The sequence below is a fragment of the Felis catus genome, chromosome D1, assembly GCF_018350175.1.
Source record: "Felis catus isolate Fca126 chromosome D1, F.catus_Fca126_mat1.0, whole genome shotgun sequence".
Lineage (NCBI taxonomy): Eukaryota > Metazoa > Chordata > Mammalia > Carnivora > Felidae > Felis > Felis catus.
This window is the reverse complement of record NC_058377.1, coordinates 64,790,415-64,813,370: the sequence shown is the minus strand read 5'-3', so window position 1 is coordinate 64,813,370 and position 22,956 is coordinate 64,790,415. Positions and strand designations below refer to the sequence as shown.

The 22,956-nt window shown below is 39.1% G+C and overlaps 1 protein-coding gene across 1 annotated transcript; it reads left to right on the top strand.

Moving 5' to 3' along the window:
• The first annotated feature begins 7,038 nt into the window (after positions 1–7,038).
• Positions 7,039–7,983, top strand: LOC101089393 (olfactory receptor 10A3). The gene has a single exon (XM_011286759.1). It carries the CDS (start codon positions 7,039–7,041, stop codon positions 7,981–7,983), a length of 945 nt encoding a protein of 314 aa, XP_011285061.1.
• Positions 7,984–22,956: the final 14,973 nt, after the last annotated feature.

Genomic DNA, 22,956 nt, shown 5'->3' with positions numbered 1-22,956 from the left:
AATGGTATGATTTCAATTCTTTTATATTTATAGAGGGCTGTTTTGTGACACAGTACGTGATCTATCTTGGAGAATGTTCCATGTGCACTTGAGAAGAATGTGTATTCTGCCACTTTAGGATGAAAAGTTCTGAATATATCTGTCAAGTCCATCCAGTCCAGTGTAATATTCAAGGCCTTTGTTTCTTTATTGATTTTCTGCCTAGATGATCTGTCCATTGTTGTAAGTGGAGTATTAAAGTCCCCTGCAATTACCGTATTCTTATCAGTAAGATTGCTTATGTTTGTGACTAAATGATTTCTATATTTGGGTTGTTTCAAGTTGGGGGCATAAACATTTACAATTGTTAGCTCTTCTTGATGTATAGACCCCATAATTATGGTATAATGCCCTTCTTCATCTCTTGTTACGGTCTTTAGTTTAAAATCAAGTTTGTCTCATATAAGTATGGCTACTCTAGCTTTCTTTTGACTTCCAGTAGCATGATAGATGGTTCTCCAACCCCTCACTTTCAATCTGAAGGCATTCTCAGGTCTAAAATGAGTCTTTTGGGGTGCCTGGGTGTCTCAGTTGGTTGAACATCCAACTTTGGCTCAGGTCATGATCTTGTGGCTCATGAGTTTGAGCCCCATGTCGGGCTCTGTGCTGATAGCTTGGAGCCTGAAACCTGCTTCAGATCCTGCTTCAGATCCCCTCTCTCTGCCCCTATGCTTGTGCTCTCTTTCAAAAATAAATAAACATTAAAAAAAATTTTTTTAATAAAATGAGTCTTTTGTAGACAGCATATAGATGGGTCTTTTTTTTAAATCCATTCTGATACCCTATGTCTTTTGATTGGGGCATTTAGTCCATTTACATTCAGAATTATTTTTGAAAGATATGGATTTAGTGTAATTGTGTTATCTGTAGGTTTCATGCTGTAGGTGATGTCTCTGATCCTTTGTAGTCTTTGCAGCATTCCACTCACAGAGTCCCCCTTAGGATCTATTGCAGGGCTGGTTTAGCGGTCAAGAACTTCTTCAGTTTTTGTTTGTCTGGGAGTCTTTATCTCTCCTTGTATTCAGAATGACAGCCTTGCTCGATAAAAGATTCTTGGCTGTATATTGTTCTCTGTATTTAAGAGTCTTTTCTGGTTTGCCTCCCTCTTTGTTTTTATCTTATTTTTCCTTCCCTTTCCCTATATTCATCTGTTGAGTTTCTCAAATTCCACATATGAGTGAAATCATATGATATCTGTCTTTCTCTAACTTATTTTGCTTAACATAATACCTTCCAGTTCCATCTACATTGTTGCAAATGGCAAGATTTCATTCTTTTTTTTTTTTTAAATTTTTTTTTTCAACGTTTATTTATTTTTGGGACAGAGAGAGACAGAGCATGAACGGGGGAGGGGCAGAGAGAGAGGGAGACACAGAATCAGAAACAGGCTCCAGGCTCCGAGCCATCAGCCCAGAGCCCGACGCGGGGCTCGAACTCACGGACCGCGAGATCGTGACCTGGCTGAAGTCGGACGCTTAACCGACTGCGCCACCCAGGCGCCCCGAGATTTCATTCTTTTTTATTGCCTAGTAGTATTGTATTATATATGTATACTACATCTTCTTAATCCATCCATCAGTTGATGGGAATTTGGGCTCTTTCCATAATTTATCTATTGTTGATAGTGCTGCTATAAACATTGGGGTGCATGTGCCTCTTTGAATCAGCACTTTTGTATTTTTTGGATAAATACCTAGTGGTACAATTACTGGGCCATAGACTAGTTCTATTTTTAATTTTTAATTTTTTTGAGAAACCTCCATACTTTTTCCCAGAGTGGCATTTTGCACTCACTATTGGTAGGAATGCAAACTGGTGCAGCACAGTAGATTTTCTTTACCATGGAGAAGGTGACTGGGGCATCCATACTGTCAGACTCAGCCTGCTGAGAGAGAGGATGGTTAATCTCAAGAAGGTGCCTTCATTAGTAGGATGTGTAACTATTCACCCTTTGACTTTTTTTTAATAATCTTTTCCCCTTCACTCCTAGACTTGGGAACTAGACCACAAAATGTGTGAACTCTTTGAAGTGATTCATTTATAGACTTCTCTTGCCCTGTTTCTAGTTATTTTTTATCCTTCCTTCATCAAGGTTTGAAATCTTGTCTTCTTTACCCACAACATCCATGTCCTTCAGGACACTCAATTCATCCTCTGCAATATTTCTTGTTTTACTCATCCATTCCATCCTATTTATACTTCCTTCCAGCCTGTCTTGCAAAACACGTGTGTGCATACACACACACACACACACACACACAACCCCAACAACAAATGGAATTGATTGGGTTTCTTTGTATTCATGCAATAATTGCAATGAGACAGTGTGTCTTGCATATGTATAGGGGCATTTGAGTGTTGACTCACCATTACTCATTGGCCTCCTTCCTCTACCAACAATACCTTTATTTCTCCTGGGGAATTTTTTCATTAAACTTTTTCAGGTGTGCACACTTGGGGTAGATGCTATCCTCAGCTATGGGGTAGGGACCATAAAGTGCATATTTGGCAGCATTTTCCACCCTCATTAGTCACATTGTCTGGTTCATGGTCTCTCATGTAATCCTACTATAGTGAATGATATGGGGTGGGGGGTTCTTGGATTGGTTTTTGTGAATGAAAGCCTTTCCCCACAGAATAACTGGTATGTTTCCCATGGGACACAGATTGGAGAGGATGTACCTCTGTATTGGCAGCCTTGTTGTCTCTCAGAAGGGAGAGCTTCCTTGAGAATGGAACCTACCCTAGGAAAGCAGAGATGAGAAACAGAGAAAGGGAACCCAGAGTCTGTTCACCTCATCTGAGTGTAGGATAAAGTCAAGCCTGAGGATTCATTCATCCCTACATTTTGCTGAGACTGAGCCAATGGTCTCATTGCTGTAGGCTGAACTCTGAGTCCCTAGGTTCTTATATATACCTTGTGAGATTAATAACAATATCTTAATTTCAGCAGAAAAGTAATAGGGCCAGAAAAAGTTACATATTTTCTCAGATGTTTTCTCTTCAAGTTAAAAAGCACCAACTATAAAGTAACCTGAATGACTATCCCCCCACCCCCCAATTTCAGTGTTTTCATACTTCTACTGGAAAATATATTTAAAATTTTGGTAATGATATCCAGGCTTTCCACACAGTAACTTCAACCTACTTGTCTTAACGTGTTTTCCGATCACTGCAGATATTGTCCATCCTATGCAATCAGTCTAGATAACCCTGCCTTCCCTCCCTCCATCCCTTCCTCTCTTCCTCAATCTGTTTACTAACATTCACTCAGCCTCTGCTTTCATTCTTTAATGGGGGGGTGGGGAGGTCCTGGTGGAATTGAGTCTCTGGAGTGAAGAGATGTTTTTCTCTATAGGGCTCTGAAGGAGTGTTGTTTCAAGTTTATATAGCTGAGCTTTTTATGTCCATAGGGGAAAGTCTATATAAATTGAGTATAAGTTCTCCAGAGAAGGGCTCTCAAAGGGCAAACATTTAATGCCCATATAATATTATAAAATCAGTGCATTCAATCACTGAGTTGTATTTATGGGAGAGGTTTTTTTTTTTTTTAACTGAAGAGGTGAAACATCTGATTAAATGGGATGAAAGTCAGACCAGTCCATAGGAAAGGAACTGAAGATTCTGTTTATGCACTTGTTGGTGGGTTTGCCATTTATAGTTCTTCTCACTGATAATTGGAGATGCTTACCAGTGCTCAGGTGAGAATGTCAACTACTCTGCCTTTCATAGTCACATAAAACTTTGGGCAATAATTAGAGCTTTAAGTAGTTTTATTGCACTAATCATCAATTCATAGAGCTATGTAGGTGGGGTTGGAGGTGGTCAGAAATAAGGCCAGTCATGCACAAAGATGAAATCCTAAGAAAGGAGTGCTTTGCCCAGGGTCATACAGAAAGTTAACAGTGGAGTTGAAAGGACATGTCATTGAATCAGTCAGGTTAGCATTAGGGTAACTCTTGTGAAGGGGAAAAGATAGAGGGAGAATTCAGGTTCATTTGTTCATTTGTTCCTTTTTTTCTTTTTCCTCTCCTTTTTTTCTTTTCTTTTTTCTTTTTTTCTTTCTTTCCTCCCTTTCTTTCCTCCCTTTTCCTTCCTTCCTTCCTTCCTTCCTTCCTTCTCTCTCTCTTTCTTCTTTCTTTCTTTTTCTTTCAAGATTCTCTAAATTTTCATATTTTAAAACTTATTGGTTTTATATACTCGGTGCTTAATATATGTATTTTTTATCTACTAGAAAAGGTACTTATATGGTTTTTTTCTGCAAAGTCTACTAATTTTAGGAGATTTTTTGATATCTAATATGTAATTATTGAGGTTAATACATATGGTATTCGATTTATCAATACAGAGTTAAACTCTGTAAATCAACTTGCCTTCTACTATCTGTTAATGTTTTAATGATATGAGGTCAAGAAAACAGTACATATCCTCAGCTTGCTTGTCCTTCTATCCTTCTGGCTTCATCTTGTCCCACAGTGAAATTCTGTTCGTTTTCAAAGCACCCCCTTCAAGGCCAGGAGGCCCTCCTTCTAGTACTGAGATGTCATCGAGTACCTTTGATTCGAGCAAGTCAGCCTGCCTCTTTCTGCCTTCCTCCTTCCACTTCCTGGCCCTTCCACCCATGACATCCTGTGATTATGGTTACTTCCTCTTGCCATTCCAAAGTACTTTTTCCCTTTTAAAATTTCTAGAGCACTTGTTTCCATCTAGTTTCCCTTAAATGCCAGCTTTAGAAGTGAGCATTTTATTTTACCAATGAGAGGAGACTCTGAAGGTACTGGAAGGGAGGATGATATTATTTTGTCAGAGGTATGAGGGATAGATTGGAAGAGAAGTCACAAAATGTGGAGAAGACAGGAGACTATTTAATGATGGGGGTAGGGTGGAGAGGGGCAGGCAAAGAAAAGAGGCCATGAATGGAAGCAGTGTTGGGGCGGGGGCGAATGAACTTACTGAGGCCAGAGGGACTCCAGATTTTAAAGACCTCACTGTAGGCTTGACAATAAATAGGATGCTGGGGACATTGGTCTGGGTGACTGGGGAGGACAAGGGGGAGAAGTGAGGTGTTCCTTCTCTGCCAAGAGGAGCTCACTTCTCCTGCCCCAGGACAAGGGGGAGAAGTGAGGTGCTTCCTGGGAGGAAGATGGTCAGCTGGGCCTGGGACTGGTGGGCCCAAAGGACTCAGGCAGCATATATGCCTTCTAGGTGCCCACCCACTTTTCTACCTTCCCTTCAGCTCTGTCCTCATCTGAATGGAGGAGAAGCATGCAGTTTTCTGTGAACAAATCAGAGAAACACTCATGTCAGGTCCAGGGCTACCTTCCTGCTGCAAACCACTTGAGTGAACCTCAGTACAGGAAGAGTCAAAGACTCATCTTGGAGGTAGTAGCAGAGTTAGGACCCCTATAGGGTCTGCAGGGTCTCTCTATTCCCTTGACTTATTTTTCCTTCAGACACTATATTCCTTGAAGGCAGAGTCCAGGTTTCTAAATTTTAATACTTATTCTTTGATATATTCAACAAATGTTGGTGTTGCATTTATTATATCATTTATTATCTGTTCCGGGCACTGAGAACACAGGAAAGAATAGAACAAAACAAAGTTTCTGTCTTTCTGGAGCTTACATGCCAGAAGGGGGAGTTAGATAATAAGCAAAAGCCCAAATACTATGTGTTATTTCCGCTGGTGATGAGTGTTATGGCAAAATATAAACCAGGGAGATGGGAGTCACAGGGTGCTGGAGTAGGGGATAGGGGCTGCTATTTTGTGTTGTGTAGCCAGGAAAGACCTCTCTGTTGAATTGATGTCACAAATGTATCTTTGAGGGTACACAGGCTACCACATGATAGATATGCAATCAGTGTTTATTAAATTGTTAATGGTTAAATGAACTTGCTAATAGTGTGTGTGTGGTGGGGGGAGAGGGAGAGAAGGAGGGAGAGGGAGGGGGAGAGAGAGAGAAAGAGAGAGAGAAAGAGAGGTTAAATCACAGGATCAGAATAACTAAAAATGGAATTTTATATAGCCCCCAAAGCCACTTTATGGTCACAAGGATGGACGGTGGGGAAGTGACCTCTAAAGTTTCCCATTTAGACGTATTTCAATATAATTAGTCCCATTCTAACCAGAAATCAATATGCTTGAAACAATTTACTTATGTTCAGTTGAGATAAGTGCATCTAAAATTCAATCCCTTTTGAGTGTTTCTCTGCTTGTTTGGGTATATTATTCATGTATTTCATTTTTTAATTTTAAAGTTTATTTATTCTTGAGAGAGAGAGAGAGAGAGAGAGAGAGAGAGAGAATGAGCTTGAGTAGAGGAAGGGCAGAGAGAAGAGAGAGAGGGAGAGAGAGACTACCAAGCAGGCTTCATGTTGTCAGCGTGGAGGCTGACCCAGAGCTCAATCCCATGAACTGTGAGATCATGACCTGAGCCAAAACCAAGGGTCAGACACTCAACTGACTGAGCCACCCAGGTGTCCCTCATGTATTTCATTTTTAACAAGGCAAGAGAAATGTATTTTGAATTTTGGCATTTGTAATAAATGTTCACCAAAATTTGTTTTAATTTTGAATTAATAGTTATAAACTTGTCTTTTTTTGTTATTTATTTCAAACACTTTATTGGAAAAATCACATGTAAATATACAATTGGAAAGAACAGAAATGCATACATGAATATCACGGACAATGGATTACATGTTTTAAGAATGGGATTTATTTTCAACCTAACAAAAAAGCTGCCAGAGAACACTTGCTTTTCATAAACTGAAAGGAATATTTCTGAGACAAAATTCCTCATTTCATTTGTATTTGAAAGATTCACTATTCTAATATATTGGCTATTCTCAAGATTTGCCAGCTTGAAGATCTGTCAAAATGAACTCACGATTACATCTTCTGCCAATAATTTCAGACTAAAACTCTCAGCTTTTGGACCGTGATTTCATAATTTATATACATACGTCCACAAAAATAATATACTCTCCACCACTGAAATGAAAAGGCAAAATCAAAGCTCTGTGGTTGAATTCATCCTCTTGGGCTTTTCTAACTTTCCTGAACTCCAAGAGCAGCTCTTTGGGGTTTTCTTGGTTGTTTACCTTGGGACTCTGATGGGAAATGCCATCATTATAGTCATCATCTCCCTGGAACAGAGCCTCCACGTTCCCATGTACCTGTTCCTGCAGAACCTGTCTGTGGTGGATGTGAGTTTCAGTGCAGTCATTATGCCTGAAATGCTGGTGGTCCTCTCCACTGAGAAAACGCTAATTACTTTTGCAGAATGTTTTGCACAGATGTATTTTCTTCTTCTTTTTGGTGGGACTGAATGTTTTCTCCTGGGGGCGATGGCTTATGACCGATTTGCTGCAATCTGCCATCCTCTGAGCTACCCAATGATTATGAACAAAAGGGTTTTCATGAAATTAGTAATGTTCTCATGGGTCTCAGGGATCATGGTGGCTACTGTGCAGACCACATGGGTTTTCAGTTTTCCTTTCTGTGGCCCCAATGAAATCAATCATCTCTTCTGTGAGACTCCCCCTGTGCTAGAACTTGCATGTGCAGACACCTTTCTGTTTGAAATCTATGCGCTCACTGGCACCATTTTGATTGTCATGGTCCCCTTTGTGTTGATTCTCTTGTCTTATATTCGGATTCTCTTTGCCATCCTGAAGATGCCATCGGCCACCGGGAGGCAAAAGGCCTTTTCCACCTGTGCCTCCCATCTCACGTCTGTGACCCTCTTCTATGGCACAGCCAATATGACTTATATCCAACCCAAATCTGGCTACTCCCCAGAAACAAAGAAGGTGATGTCATTGTCCTACTCACTTCTTACACCTCTGTTGAATCCACTGATCTACAGCTTGAGAAACAGTGAGATGAAAAGAGCTTTGATGAAATTGTGGCGAAGAAAGGTGGATTCACACATATTCTGATTGTGTTGAGAAGCTATGTGCTGTTTGGCCGCTGCTCGACTAAACTCTGTTTAAATATAATAAATGGCCATTCTATATACCTCAGTATTAACATGCTTAATTTGTTATTTTTCCAAGGTCAATAATATATTAGGGATCCCTATATTGGTAGTGTATTATTGTCATTCATTTTTTAATATAATATATAATACAACAGTTAATCTGTTTCTCTGTTACGATCATCTAGATCATTACCGGATTGTTGTCATTAAGACAAAACTTCAATAAACATCTCATTCCATACATCCATATAATCATAGTAATATTTTATTTCTGACAGATTCTTCAAAGTGGGTCTGATGTAAAAAAGAGCATGTGTGCTTATAAGTTTTACTAGCTATTAAAAGCAGAAGTACTTTTCAAAGTCATTGTAACTTTTCAGACTGACCTGAAGGCCCACTCTGTTGCACTAAGCACTGTAGGGCTTCACGAAACTGACTAGATGAGATTTTTATTCCTGGAGTGAAAACCTGTTCTGTGAATGAGTAAGAAAAGACACATTTATTTTGGGGTGATCAAACTGGTTCCACGTCATGGACTCACACAGATTATTGTTCAAAACAGGATTTCCCTTGGTATATTTCTAGATATTCACCCAATGGTGGGGAGCAAAGAACTACACGAGAAACTTCCCTAAAGTCTCACTTGATACTTGAGTATCTTTTTTCACTTACAGACTACTGTTTTTAGAGACTTTTGTTAAATTTCCTTTGGTTGGCCCAAAGTGCCCCAGACACTTTGTTTATAGACATAGGATGATTCATTTCTTTTATTGTGGGAAACTAAATGATAAACTATTTGGCATATTTTCTATGGTTGTGAGTCAAATCACTAACTGTTTGATCTTCCCCAGAACAATTTCTCATCTTGTAACATTTGACAGTTACTTGCTATTCTAATGTTGTTAGTCATAAATAGAGGGACCCCTTTATTGAAACGATATCACTTCTATATCAGCTCCTATTGAGTTAGTTTCTGTTCGAGGGATGGTAATAAAGGGGAAAACACTATTCCCATTGCCATTCAGCTGTGGGAAAAGCAAATTTTTAGTAAATATTGCCTCTGTCAGAAATGAGAAGTAGAGATGCAAAACAGATTGGATTTTCACAAAAAGAAATTTCAACCATCAAATGGTTGAAAGCAGTTTGAATGCTATTTGAATGGTTATAATCTTTTCAGTAGAGCACTAAACATGCACTTGGAAATTTTTTCATTAGAGTTTGTCCTGAAATTTCCTTCTCATAGTCCCGAGGGGGAGCGACTAAATAAGGCCATTCAGGAAAAAAAAAAAAAAAAGTCTCTGGAAGCCTAATTCCTAAGCCAAATATTCACTTTTTACTTTTTGTTGTTTCCTTTGTTCATTCATTCATTCACTCATTCAATAAGTTTTTGTTAGAGGTGACCATTTATGGGGCTGCCCTGGGTTTATACGGTCTCTGCTCTGAAGAGTTCACAGCTTATCGGAAGATCACTGACTCTGAGATATCATGAAAGCCACACCACGCTTATGTCTTCATCCCAGGTGAAAAACAGAAGTTGAACTGGCAAGGTCAAGGTTTGATTGAATAATATGATGATGTCTCAGAGTCGTGCCAATTCTCTATTTGGTTTTAACTTTGACAAAAATAGCCAGTCCAAAAGGACCTTGTTGCAACTCTACTCCAAATGGCAGTCGCTTCGGCAGTACCAGCTTCAATCTCATGGCAGCTGGTAGGACTGACCCTTGAAATCATGCTTTCCTGGCGTCAACCACAATCAACATGGATAGGAAAAAAGTGGAACTTTAAAATATAAATCTTGGGGTGCCTGGGTGGCTCAGTCAGTTAAGCACTCGACTTTGGCTCAGGTCATGATCTCATGGTTTGTGAATTCGAGTCCCACATCAGGCTCTGTGCTGACAGCTCAGACATAGCTTCAGATACTCTGTCTCCCTCTCTCTCGGTGTCTCCTCCACTATCTCACACACAAGCTCTCTCTCTCAAAAATAAATAAACATTAAAAAAATAAAGTGTAAATCTTATGATGTCTCTCCTTGTTGAAAACGTTTCAATGGGTTTCTATGTATTCAGGATAAAAAAGCCTTTAGTGTGGTGTGTGGAGCCCAGCTTAACTGGGCCTGCTATGTTTTCTTTCTTTTTTCTTTTTTTAAAGTTTATTAATTTATTTTGAGAGAGAGACAGAGAGACCGAGAGACGGAGACAGAGACAGCACAAGCAGGGGGCATGCAGAGAGAGAATGCTAAGCAGGCCCTGAGCTGTCAGCACAGAGCCTGACACAGGATTCGATCTCACAAACCGTGGGATCATGCCTGAGCAGATATCAGGAGTCAGCCGCTTAACCAGTTGAGCCACCCAGGTACTTTCTGCCTATGCTTTCCACTCATTCATGCTGCACTCTGCCTTTTCCACACTCATTCACTCACCTACATTCCTGGTGCAAGGTCTGCTTTCCATTTTTTGGTGTCGCGATCCCACTCTGAGCTGAAATTGTCGAAACATGCCTTTGTCTCCATCTGATATGTTTCTCACTCCACTTTTCAACTAATTCTTAATCTTCCTGCAGACCTCCCTTTCCTTATGGTGGCCTTCCTTACTTCTCCCATGTCTCAATTGTCCTTAATTTTTTTCTCCCTCTGAAAACCCTGTCCTTTCTTCATGGCCTTTTATCTAAATTTTCTTTTATGCAGCAGAGTGGGATTTTTTTTTTTTTATTCCTAGTAGGAACTTGCACCCAGTTTCTAAGCTAAACAGAAATGTTTGTAAAGTGACACATGGTGGGGATGTAGAGATGTCCTTAGCTTAGTAGATAAAGTGCAAGACAACAACTCAAAGAAGTTCATCTTCATAGCATAAAATCTGATGTGTGCTTTTTCATTCAAACTGATCAGGCCATCTTGACGACCTCTGAAGAGTTCCACCTGCCCGCCTTCCCTGAAGCTCTCCCACTTAGTTTTCAATGGTTTGTTCACCACACTCAGCTTTTTTGTAATCTACCTGCGGGGGTCAAAGAAATTTTATAACAACTATAAAATTCTGTTGTCTTTTGATGTATTATCTCCCATCCCCTCCTACATTTCAGTGCCTTAATCATTGCACTAGCCAGTACATTTCCCTCCTTAGTTATATAATTCCAAGTTATCATTTCTGAAAGTTTTTATCACTGAATTTCCTGTTGTGCCGGGAGATGTCTACACTCCACCTAACAGAAGGGATGGGATTTATAGTCCAGCCAGGTGGTAAAGAGCCAGTCTCCAAACCCTATTTTACTGTCTGCTTTCACTGACTCTTTAAGTACCATCTGCGCTGGTTGGGTTCTCTGACAAGCAGACACTGAGATGGGGCCTCCCCAGGGAAGGAAAGTACCTGGGAAAGATAAAAGGTTGAAACAAGATTGTGCTGGATAAGCCCTTTGACTGCCAACCCGGACTGGAAAAGTCTTCTGCACACCCAACAGGGAGCTCTGGATTGTCCATTAGAGGCGTCCTGCGTGGGTCAGAATTAATAAGACCCATGTTCAGTTGTTGACCAGGGGCCTTTCCCAGAAGAGTGTGGTTTGGCTTGGAAGCTGAGTTTGACCATGAAGGGGCAAGTATCAGTCAATCACCACCTCTGCATTCACCTGGGCTGTGAGTCTATTCTTGGAGAGGGATCTGAGCAGCACATTTCCATATCCGCCGCAATGTGTCTAAATGTTTGATGTATAGATAGTTTAAATTGCAAGAGGGAAAGTATAAATTTCCAGCAATATACCAAGGCAAAACCATGTGGAAATAGATGTTACTTACTATGGATTTGGCTGGCAACAAAAGCAGATATAAACAAAAGAACCTATACAGCTGTTATATGCTTGTCAAAAGCATGTTTGAAGGATATAGTAGAATGTTTAATGAGCTAGAAAACACAAACATAGATTAAGTATACATTTCTCATCTTTGCTAATTACGTATGTGTGAAATATGATTGAAGGGATAGCGTGGTTTAAGAGGAAACACCAGGAACACACAGCAAGAGTTAAAAAAAAAAAACCCTGGGGGGCGCCTGGGGGGCTCAGTTGGTTAAACAGCCGACTTTGGCTCAGGTCATGATCTCGCGGTCAGTGAGTTCAAGCCCCGCGTCGGGCTCTGTGCTGACAGCTCAGAGCCTGGAGCCTGTTTCAGATTCTATGTCTCCCTCTCTTTCTGACCCTCCCCCATTCATGCTCTGTCTCTCTCTGTCTCAAAAATAAATAAACGTTAAAAAAAAAAAACAAAAAAAACCCAGGTCTCAAACACTGGCTCTGCCATCTTCCGTGTTTTGCCAGTTACTTCTCCTTTCTGAACATTAGCTTCTTCATCATAAAAGCATGAGGATAGTAATAATACCATTTGAGATACTGTGAGGATCAGCTACAATAACAGTAATAGTAGTTACAGAAGACAACAACAAAACGATCGCAAGCTGAAGGTCTTGTGTGTCAGGCATTGTGTCAAATGCCGGATACTCTTCTCTCATTGAATACTCACGACAACTATATGAGCTAGATACTATTCACATCTCTGTTCCTTGAATGACTTTTCTCTCTTCTCTTCCCCCCTCCCTCTTTCTCTTTTCTTTCTCTTCCTTCCTTCCTTCCTTCCTTCCTTCCTTCCTTCCTTCCTTCCCTTCCTCCCTCCCTCCCTCCCTCCCTCCCTCCCTCCCTCTTTCTTTCTTTCTTTCTTTCTTTCTTTCTTTCTTTCTTTTCAGGCTTCACTGACAGCACGGAACCAGGAACTCATGACACTGAGAGCAAACGTGAGCTGAGATCAAGAGTCTGACACTTGGCCACCTGGGTGGCTCAGTCAATTGAGTGTCCGACTTTAGCTCGGGTCATGATCTCACAGTCCATGAGTTCGAGCCCCATGTTGGGCTCTGTGCTGACAGCTTGGAGCCTGCTTCAGATTCTGTGTGTCCCCCTCTCTCTGCCCTTCCCCTCTTGTGCCTCTGTCCCTCTCTCTCTCTCAAGAGTAAATAAACATGAAAAAAAAAAAAAGTCTGACACTTAACCAACTGAGCCACCCAGGTGCTCCTTGAATGATTTTTTTGAATTTTTTAAATGTTTATTTATTTTTGACAGAGAGAGAGAGAAGAGAGAAGAGAGAGGGGGAGGGGGAGGGGCAGAGAGAGAGGGAGGTACAGAATCTGAAGCAGGCTCCAGGCTCTGAGCTGTCAGTACAGATCCCAAGGTGGGGCTCAAACTCACAAACTGTGAGATCATGACCTGAGCCAAAGTCAGATGCTTAACCGACTGAGCCACACAGGAGCCCCTTGAATGATTTCTTCAATAGTCTTTTAGATCTACTACTAGAACTGATAAATAAATACAGTAAGGTTGCAGGATACAAAACCAAAATACAGAAATCTGTTACATTCCTATGCACTAGTAGTGAAGTAGCAGAAAGAGAAACTAAGAAAACAATCCCATTTACAATTGCACCAAAAATGATTAAATGCTTAGGAATAAAGTTAACCAAGGAGACGAAAGGCCGGCACTCTGAAAACTATAAAACACTGATGAAAGAAATGGAAGAGGACACAAAGAAATGGAAAGACGTTCTATGCTCATGGATCGGAAGAACAAATATTGTTAAAAGGTCTATACTACCCAAAGCAATCTACACATTTAATGCAATGCCTACAAAAATACCAGCAGCATTTTTCACAGAACTAGAACAAATAATCCTAAAATTAGGATTCCTAAAATTAGGAACTAATTTTAATAATTAATCCCTAAAATTAGAAACCACAAAAGACCCCAAATAGACAAAGCAATCTTAAAAAGAGGAAAAAAGCTGGGGCATCACAAGACCGGATTTCAAGATATACCACAAAGCTGTGGTAAACAAAAGAGTACGGTATTGGCATGAAAACAGATACATAGATCCATTGAACAGAGTAGAGAACCCAGAAATAAACCCATGATTATATGGTCAATCAATTTTTTACAAAGGAGGCAAAAACTATGCAATAAGAAAAAGACAGTTTCTTCAAATGGTGTTGGGAAAACTGGTCAGCTACATGCAAAAGAATCAAATTGGACCACTTTTTACACCATGCAAAAAAGTAAACTGAAAATGGATTAAAGACCTAAATGTGAGCCCTGAAACCTTAAAAATTTTACAAGAGAACACAGGCAGTAATTACTCTGACATTGGCTGTAGCAACATTTGTCTAGATATGTCTCCTGAGGCAAGGGAAACAAAAGCAAAAATAAACTATTGGAACTATATAAAAATAAAAAGTGTCTGCACAGCCAACAATCAACAAAACTAAAAGGCAACCTACTAAATGCGAGAAGATATTTGCAAATGACATATCCAATAAACGGTTAGTATATAAAATATTTAAAGAACGTATACAACTCACTCAACACCAAAAAAAAAATAAGAATCCAATTAAAAATGGGCAGAAGACATAGACATTTTTCCAAAGAAGATGTACAGATGGCCAACAGACACATGAGAAGATGCTCAACATCACGCATCATTAGGGAAATGCAAATGAAAACCACAATGAGATATCATCTCACAACTGTGAGAATGGTTAGTGTCAAAAAGATAAGATATAGTAAGTGTTGGAGAGGATGTGGAGAAAAATGTTCAGTTTTTCAATAACTTTTCTGTATCAATCATAAAATGATTAGGAGACTTTTCTCCATTTATCCATTAATGTGGTGAATTAGTTGATTGGTTTTCATATATTTAACCAACTTTGCATTTCTGGGACTAAATAAACTTGGTCACAATGTATTACCTTTTTAATATACATTCCACTGATTCTCTTTTAGGATTTCTGTATCCACACTCATGAAGATTAGCCTGCAAATTTTCCAGTTGTGCACTGTCCTTGTTCTGTTTTGATATTACAGTTATGCTACCTCCAAAAGTAGTTGGGAACTTTACCCCCTTTTTAATTTTCTGATAGATTTATGGAGGATTGAATTTATTTCTTCCTTCAAAGTTTGGTAACATTTATGAACAAATTTATTAAGCATGGGGTTTCCTGTTCTGTAAGGCTTTAATTACCAATTTCATATCTTGAATAGTTTTTGGACGTAAGTTTTCTGTTCTAGTTGCAATTTGGTAAGTTCTATATCTCTGAGCATTCGTAGGATCTAACCTTCAAATATATGGCACAATATTTTTCATAATGTCTGCACGTTCAGTGGTGATGCCCAGTTTTAAAGTTCCTGATGATGGTTATATTTCTTTTCTATCTTTTATTAATCCAACCACAGGTTTAAGATTTACTGGACTTTGAACTGTGTTTGGCTTGGCTTTTTTGATCCTCTCTCTATGTGTGCTGACTTTCCATTTCACTAAGAGATGCTTCTTCATGAATGATCTTCGCTATCTCTTTCCTATGTTCTGTTGTTTTTATCTAACACCTGGAAGTGCACACTTAATTCATCATTTTTCATGCCTACTTTGTGCAGTGGATGCCTTCTGTGCTTCACTATTATTTTCTGCAGAATACTTTCTAATTTTCTTGCCTATTCATTGTGTTTCAGATGTTATTTACAAAAGTAATCCTCAAGTTTAAACAGGTTGTTATTTCCCAGTTATGTTTAATTATAGACGCCCTGGCAATAGTATTGTGGTCGCACAACATCCTGTATGGTGTAAATCCTTTAACAGTTGTGGATGATTTCTTTGTGGCCCAGTTTATTGTCAGATATTTGAACACGTCCTGCATGTGATTGAAGACAATGTGCTTTCTTCCCAGTGTTGGATACCCAGTTCTCTATGTGTGCTAGAGTAAGTTGTATGGTGAATATTTTCTTTGTCCTTATGGATTTTTATTTATTTCTTCTATCAATTACATAAAGAGGCATGCTGCAGTCTCCTGCTATGAGTGATAGTGCTTTAGGTTCCCTTGTGTATCTGTCCATATTTGCTTGTTATGTTTGCAGCCATATTATTGTTTATCACAGATTTAGAATTGTTCTATCTTCTTGGGGGGGTTGAACCTTTTCTCGTTATGAAGTGTGACTCTCTTCATCCCTAGTAATGTTTCTCGCTCTGATAATGATATAGTTATCTAAATTTCTCTTGGTTAGCATTTTGGAAGATCTTCCTCCAACTTTTTGTTCTTAACCTTCCTGTGTCCTTCTGATGTAGATGTATCTGTGCTGAGGAATGCTGTGGAGAAAAATGAATCAGGACAGTAGGGTGGGGCTGGAGTTGATTGTTGCATATGTTGACTTAGGAAGATGTCCTGGAGAAGCTGTCCCTGGAGCAAAGAGGCATAAGGGAGTTAGTCTTTTGGTGAGTCAGAGTCCGTGTGCAGGGCAAAGCAAAGGCAATAGCTATGAGATGAGAACATAGCTGTTGGAATCGAGGACCAGCAAGCAGTCTAGAATGGCTGAGTGAGAGGGAACAAGGGGATGCAATGGAGCTGGCTCACAGAATAATGGGGGAGGAGATCGTTAATCCATGGGTTTGGCTTCTAACCAAAGGGGACAGAGTGCTGTGGGAGGGTTTTGAGCAGAGGCAAGGCAGGAAGGAGAAGTTGAAAGGCCATGGCTATTATCCGATTGAGAGACAAAAGTAGCTTGGACCAGGGTATTAGCTCAAAGTAAGAGAAAATGCTCACAAGGGATATGCTGTGTTTTGAAGACGGAGCCACAGATAGGTTATGGCGTTGACATGGGTTTGGAGGACAAATGACTCCTTGATTTTCAGCCTGTGGAACTAGAAGCTTTGAGCTGCCGTTCCCTGAGATGAGGAATGCTGAGTGCAGAGCAGGTTTAGGGGAAGACCAGGAGCATAGTTCTGGACACACCGATAAATGAAAATGTGATAAGTTCATTTGCAAATGCTATCTTAGTGGCCTGAATTTCATTTCCAACATCCTGTTAGCTAAAGAGATACTTTCAGGGTGTTTTGAAATTTCCAAGGCTTTAGTTTTCTTTTCTACATTTGGCTGTTGTTCTGCTGTTTTGGTGTATGAGTATGTCATGTGTACAAATGCCAACTATTTTGTATTTATTTATATTTTCATTCTGACAGGTATATGATGACTCTTTGTAAATATCATATACATATTTTGGGAGGAAAACATAAAGTTAGCAATGTAAAAAATGTTGTTTCTCTCTTATATTTACTCTCTCATTACCATCTGTTAAATCAACCTTTTTATTATTATAACTTTCTCATTTTTATGTCTGTATGGTCTATTCTGTCGGCCAATCTTTGAGGATGGTGTTTTGAGAAATGGTTAATTTCTCTACCTTTTGGTTGTTCTTCTATTTAGTACTATTGGCTATAAAATTATAGTTTGACATTAATATTACTTCCTTTTTATCTCTTTTTGCATGTATCTGACATACTTGTACACATTTCATTGACATCCAATCTACATGTAGGAAGTGCACAAATCCTGACTCTACATCTTGACCTCTCCCAAACTGCATATCACCTGTGTTATCACCACTGACATCAAGAAACAGAGCATGTGTGACACAAGTGCCCAAGGGACATGGGTTGAGAATCAGGGAGAATACATCTTAGGCAGAATTCCCAAGCCTGGTGCATGTGAATGCTTCATGCCTGGGGTGTCATTCCAGGAGGGTGAATGACATTCCTGGATGGAATGTGGGAATGCAAAGCCCTTTTTGTCAGGATAAGGGATACATTTCCCATGGACACAGAGTAGACACAATGAATCTCTAAGTGTTGTTGGCAGCCTTATTGCTGCCAGGGGAGGTGAGCTTCCTTGAGAACGGAAGCTGCTCCAGAAACGTGCAGTGAGAAAGAGAAAAAGGTAACCTGCATTCAGCCTCATCGTCTGTCTAGTTCAGGACTGATCCAAGTCTTCAGAGTGATTCATGTCTTCACTCTGTGGGGACTGAGCCAAATGGTCTCCTTGATTGTTCAAGCTAGTGTAGATGGATCCCTGAGTCCCTTGATTTTCACATATACTCAGTGAGATTAACCGCATTATGTTTATTTTACAGAGAAAGTTAGAGAAGTAGTTAAGTTACATGATTTGTTCAAATCATACAAGCTAGTCCAGTACTCCTGACTCATACTTTAAAAGCTCTTTTGATGAAATCAATTGTAACGACACTTTGTCAAACATTTTCAGTGGCTCTATATTTCTACTACAAATGATCAAAAGTTCTTCGATGCTAGGAGTAAGCAATCAGTTTTCTACCCCTGGGCTTCAATGTACTTGCCATAGCTAGTTTCCCACCATTGCCCAAACTGTGCCTTCCATCCAATCATCATCCACCTCTAGCTCACCGACCTTTGCTCACACTGTCATACCACTCATCTCTCCTTTCCCCATTTACGACCTTTAGTCAACTCTCTTTTCACCTGCTATTGGAGATGCGGTGGTGAACTGTGTCTCTTGTGTGAAGAGGCATTTATTCCCCAAAGGACTATGAAGGAGTGGTGCTCCAGGTGTGTGCTCTTGAGGTTTCTCACCTGTGGGGCCAAGGTCCAGCCTCTTTAGTCATCATGCCAAAATATGAGAAAGTGTTTATGAAGTGATTCCAAGTTCTCCAGGGAAGGATTCTACAGGGCATATGATTCAAGGTCATATATAGTTCTAGAATCAGCGCCCTGAAGCATGAACTGTATTCAGAAGGTGGCTTTTGAGTGGAGTTTAAACTTCAGATAAAGTATTTAGAAATTTAAAGAGACAGAGTCAGTAGGTAAGAAAGGGAGGATCCGGCTGTGTGTATGTGTTTGTGGGTTTCCCATGTATACTTCCTCTCCAGCGGATCATTGGAGATGCTGTTGAAGTGGTGTCTCTGTGCTCAGGGGTCACTAGACAGAGCTGACACATTTGACTCCATGGACTCCTTGGTTTTGAAGCTGGTTGATTTCTCTTTCTCTTCTTTGCAGAGAAAAGTTTGGGCAATAATTAGGGGTATAAAGACTTTGCATACACTAATCATCAGATGTTAGAATTTTGCAACTGGAAGGGAACTTGGTAAATAAGTGCAACTCCTACCTTTTCATCTGAAAGTTTGAAGCCTATTTAGGCAGTGCTCTGGCTAAATATTTCTTTTCAGGAATTCTCCAAGACAGCATCAGGGTCTCTAAGTTACAGAGAAAAGGTGCAGCCACTGTAGTCAGTGATCTGTTACCGGTTGTGAACATTTTTTGCCCTCATCAGATGCTTACAATCAGTCCTACAAAGTTTTTCTATTTTATTTACATTATGCTTTAAGTTTTCCAATTTTCAAAACCTACCACTTTAAATATTTGGACCTTAATACACATTACTGTTTTTCTCATTAGAAATGGGTTTTAAGTGTTTGATCCTGTGACCATATTTTACTAATTTCTGGTGACTTTTCAAAATGCAAACTATAATCAGCATAGTTAATATGGACATGTGATTTTAATGAATGATATTGCCAAATTCATAAATAAATCAACTTGCTTTCCACGAATATCCTACTCTTAATATCCTACTGGTCTTTTCTCAAGACTCCATGAAATGTCTTTAGCTTGCTGCGTCCTTCTGTTCTCCTGGGTTCTTCATCTCCCACAGTGTATATCTCCTGGTTTTCAAAACATCACACAAAGGCCAGTAGGCCTCCATTGTAATGCTAGGATGTCATCCAATACTCTTGACTTGAATGAGTCCTCCCTCCTCCTTATGCCTTTTTCCACCTACTGTACCTTCTACTGGTGACATGCTATGGTTGTAGTTGTTCACCCCCCTTCTCCATTCAGAAGAGTTGGATCCCTCACAGAAATGTCTAATAGCCCCCTTGTTTTTACCTCTGCTTCCTAACTGTGTTGTTTTTGGTTTCACTCTTTTCAACATTGGATTCCTTACATATATATTGGATTTCCTCATTCTTTAATTCTATTATTCATCAAACATTGGTTTAGTATCAATACGGGCCAGGGACTGTTGTAGATATTGTGAATCTAGCAAGGAACGAAACAAAATTTTGTATCCCTAGAGTGTATAATTTAGTGATGGTGTTAGATTTTATATTATATTATGTGTAAAATTATAAATATGTAATACATAGATAGGTATACATGTAAAATGTAACTTCCTCACTAAAATTATACACACACACACACACACATACATAAAAATAAAATATCAGTTGCTGATAATGGAGATGAACAGAGAAAGATAGTAGGGATAAGAATTAGAGTACTGAGGTAACAGTGGAATGCTATTTTATGTAGTGTGTCTAGCTTCCTGTGGAGTGTGGAATTAATATGTCCCTGATATTACTTAGTCTAGGAAATGGAAGGTGCTCAATCAGCAGTTAATGAATAATTAATGATTAAGTCAACTTTCTTGATGAGAATGGTAGTAGGAATGAGAGAAAAGGGAGACAGAGATGGAGAGAGAGAGAGAGAGAGAGAGAGAGAGAGCATGTTTTAATCACAGTATTAGACTGATTGAAACTACATGATTCTTAAATCATTATGGTCACAAGGACTAGTCATAAAGAACTGGCCCTTAAAATTTCCCATAGAGGCCAACCTCACTATAATTGACCATGAAAACCTTTACAAAAATCAAGATGTCTGAAGGCAATTCACAGGATTTACACATCACCAAGATAGGTACATCTTTTTTTTTTTTTTAATATAATTTATTGTTAAACTGGCTAACATACAGTGTGTACAGTGTGCTCTTGGCTTTGGGGGTAGATTCCCATGGTTCATCATTTACATACAACATCCAGTTCCATCCCAACAAGTGCCCTCCTCATTGCCCATCACCCATTTTTCCCTCTCCTTCAGCCCCCCAATAAACCCTCAGTTTGTTCTCCATATTCAAGAGTCTCTTATGGTTTGCCTCCCTCTCTGTAACTATTTTTTCACCTTCCCTTTCCCCATGGTCTTGTGTTAAGTTTCTCAAGTTCCACATATGAGTGAAAACATATGATATTTGTCTTTCCCTGACTGACTTATTTCACTAGCATAATACCTTCCAGTTCCAACCATGTTGCTGCAAATGGCAAGATTTCATTCTTCCTCATTGCCAAGTAGCATTCCATTGTATATATCAACCACATCTTCTTTATCCATTCATCAGTTGATGAACATTTGGGTTCTTTCCATAATTTGGCTATTGTTGAAAGTGCTACTGTAAACATTGGGGTACATGTGCCCCTATGAATCAGCAGTCCTGTATCCTTTGGATAAATTCTTAGTAGTACTATTGCTGGGTAGTAGGGTAGTTCTATTTTTAATTTTTTGAGGAAAATTAATTTTTTGAGGAAAATTTAATTTTTTGAGGAAAAGCCACTCTCCAGAGTGGCTGTACCAGTTTGCATTCTCACTAACAGTGCAAGAGGGTTCCCCTTCTTCCACATCCTTGCCAGCATCTGTTGTTTCCTGAGTTGTTAATTTTAGCCACTCTGACCCATGTGAGGTGGTATCTCAATGGGGTTTTGATTTGTATTTCCCTGATGATGAGCGATGTTGAGCATCTTTTCATGTGTCTGTTGGCAATCTGGGTGTTTTCTTTGGAAAAGTATCTATTAATGTCTTCTACCCATTTCTTCACTGGATTATTTATTTTTAGAGTGTTGAGTTTAGTAAGTTTTTTTTTAATATATTTTGAATACTAACTTTTTATCTAGTATGTCATTTGCACATATCTTTTCCCATTCTGTTGGTTGCCTTTTAGTTTTGTTGATCATTTCCTTTGCTGTGCAGAAGCTTTTTATCTTGATGAGGCCCCAAAAGTTCATTTTTGCTCTACTCCCTTGTATTTGGAAATGTGTTGAGCAAGAAATTGCTGCGGCTGAGGTCAAAGAAGTGGTTGCCTGTTTTCTTCTCTAGGGTTTTGATATTTTCCTGCCTCACATTTAGGTCTTTCATCCATTTTGAGTTTATTTTTGTGTATGGTGTAAGAAGGTGGTCTAGTTTCATTCCTCTGCATGTGCTGTCCAGTTCTCCCAGCACCATTTGCAAAAGAGACTGTCTTTTTTCCATTGGATACTCTTTCCTGATTTGTCAAAGATTAGTTGGCCATACATTTGTGGGTCCAATTCTGGGTTCTCTATTCCATTCCATTGGTCAATGTGTCTGTTTTTGTGCCAATACCATACTGTCTTGATGATTATAGCTTTGTAGTAGAGGCTAAAGTCTGGGATTGTAATGCCTCTTATTTTATTACTTTGGCTATTTGGGGTCTTTTGTGTTTCCACAAAAATTTTAGGATTGTTTGTTCTAGCTTTGAGAAGAATTCCGGTGCAATTTTGATTGGGATTGCATTGAATGTGTAGATTGCTTTGGGTAGTATTGACATTTTAACAATATTTATTCTTCCAATCCATAAGCATGGGATGTGTTCCGATTTTTTTGTCTTCTTCAATTTCCTTAATAAATTTTCTATAGTTCTCAGCATACAGATCTTTTACACCTTTGGTTAGTTAGCTAAGATAGGTACATAAGTACAAGTCCCTTTCTGTGTTCCTGTAGAGATTACATATTTAACCAAGCCATTAACAGGCATTTTGAACATGATAAATATTTATGATAAGTAAAAATCAACTCTGCTGTAACTTTGAATATTTATGTTGTTACCAAAACTTATGTGGGTATCTTTTTCCCTTTTTCTACTTTTAATACTTTATTTTTTGTAGTTTTAAAATTTCTACATGTATAAAACTGAGAAAACCAGATGATTCTTTAGCAATGTCATGGAACCTAAGTCATAAAATATCTATGTTTGTTTTAAGACTTTTTAATTTTCAAACTATGTATTGTGCAAGTTACATAAGAATTTTAATGTTATTTTGTACTTTTCAGACAAGACTTCTGAGCCAGTATTCTTCACTTCCTCCTTTTTATTTTAAAAGCTTATTAATCCAAGTAATTGGCCATTTCCAAAATTGCCAAACTGAATTTAGTCAGGATGTGTTCCTTTTTATGTCTTCTGTCGAGAGTATCTGGGGTGAATTTCAGACACAGAT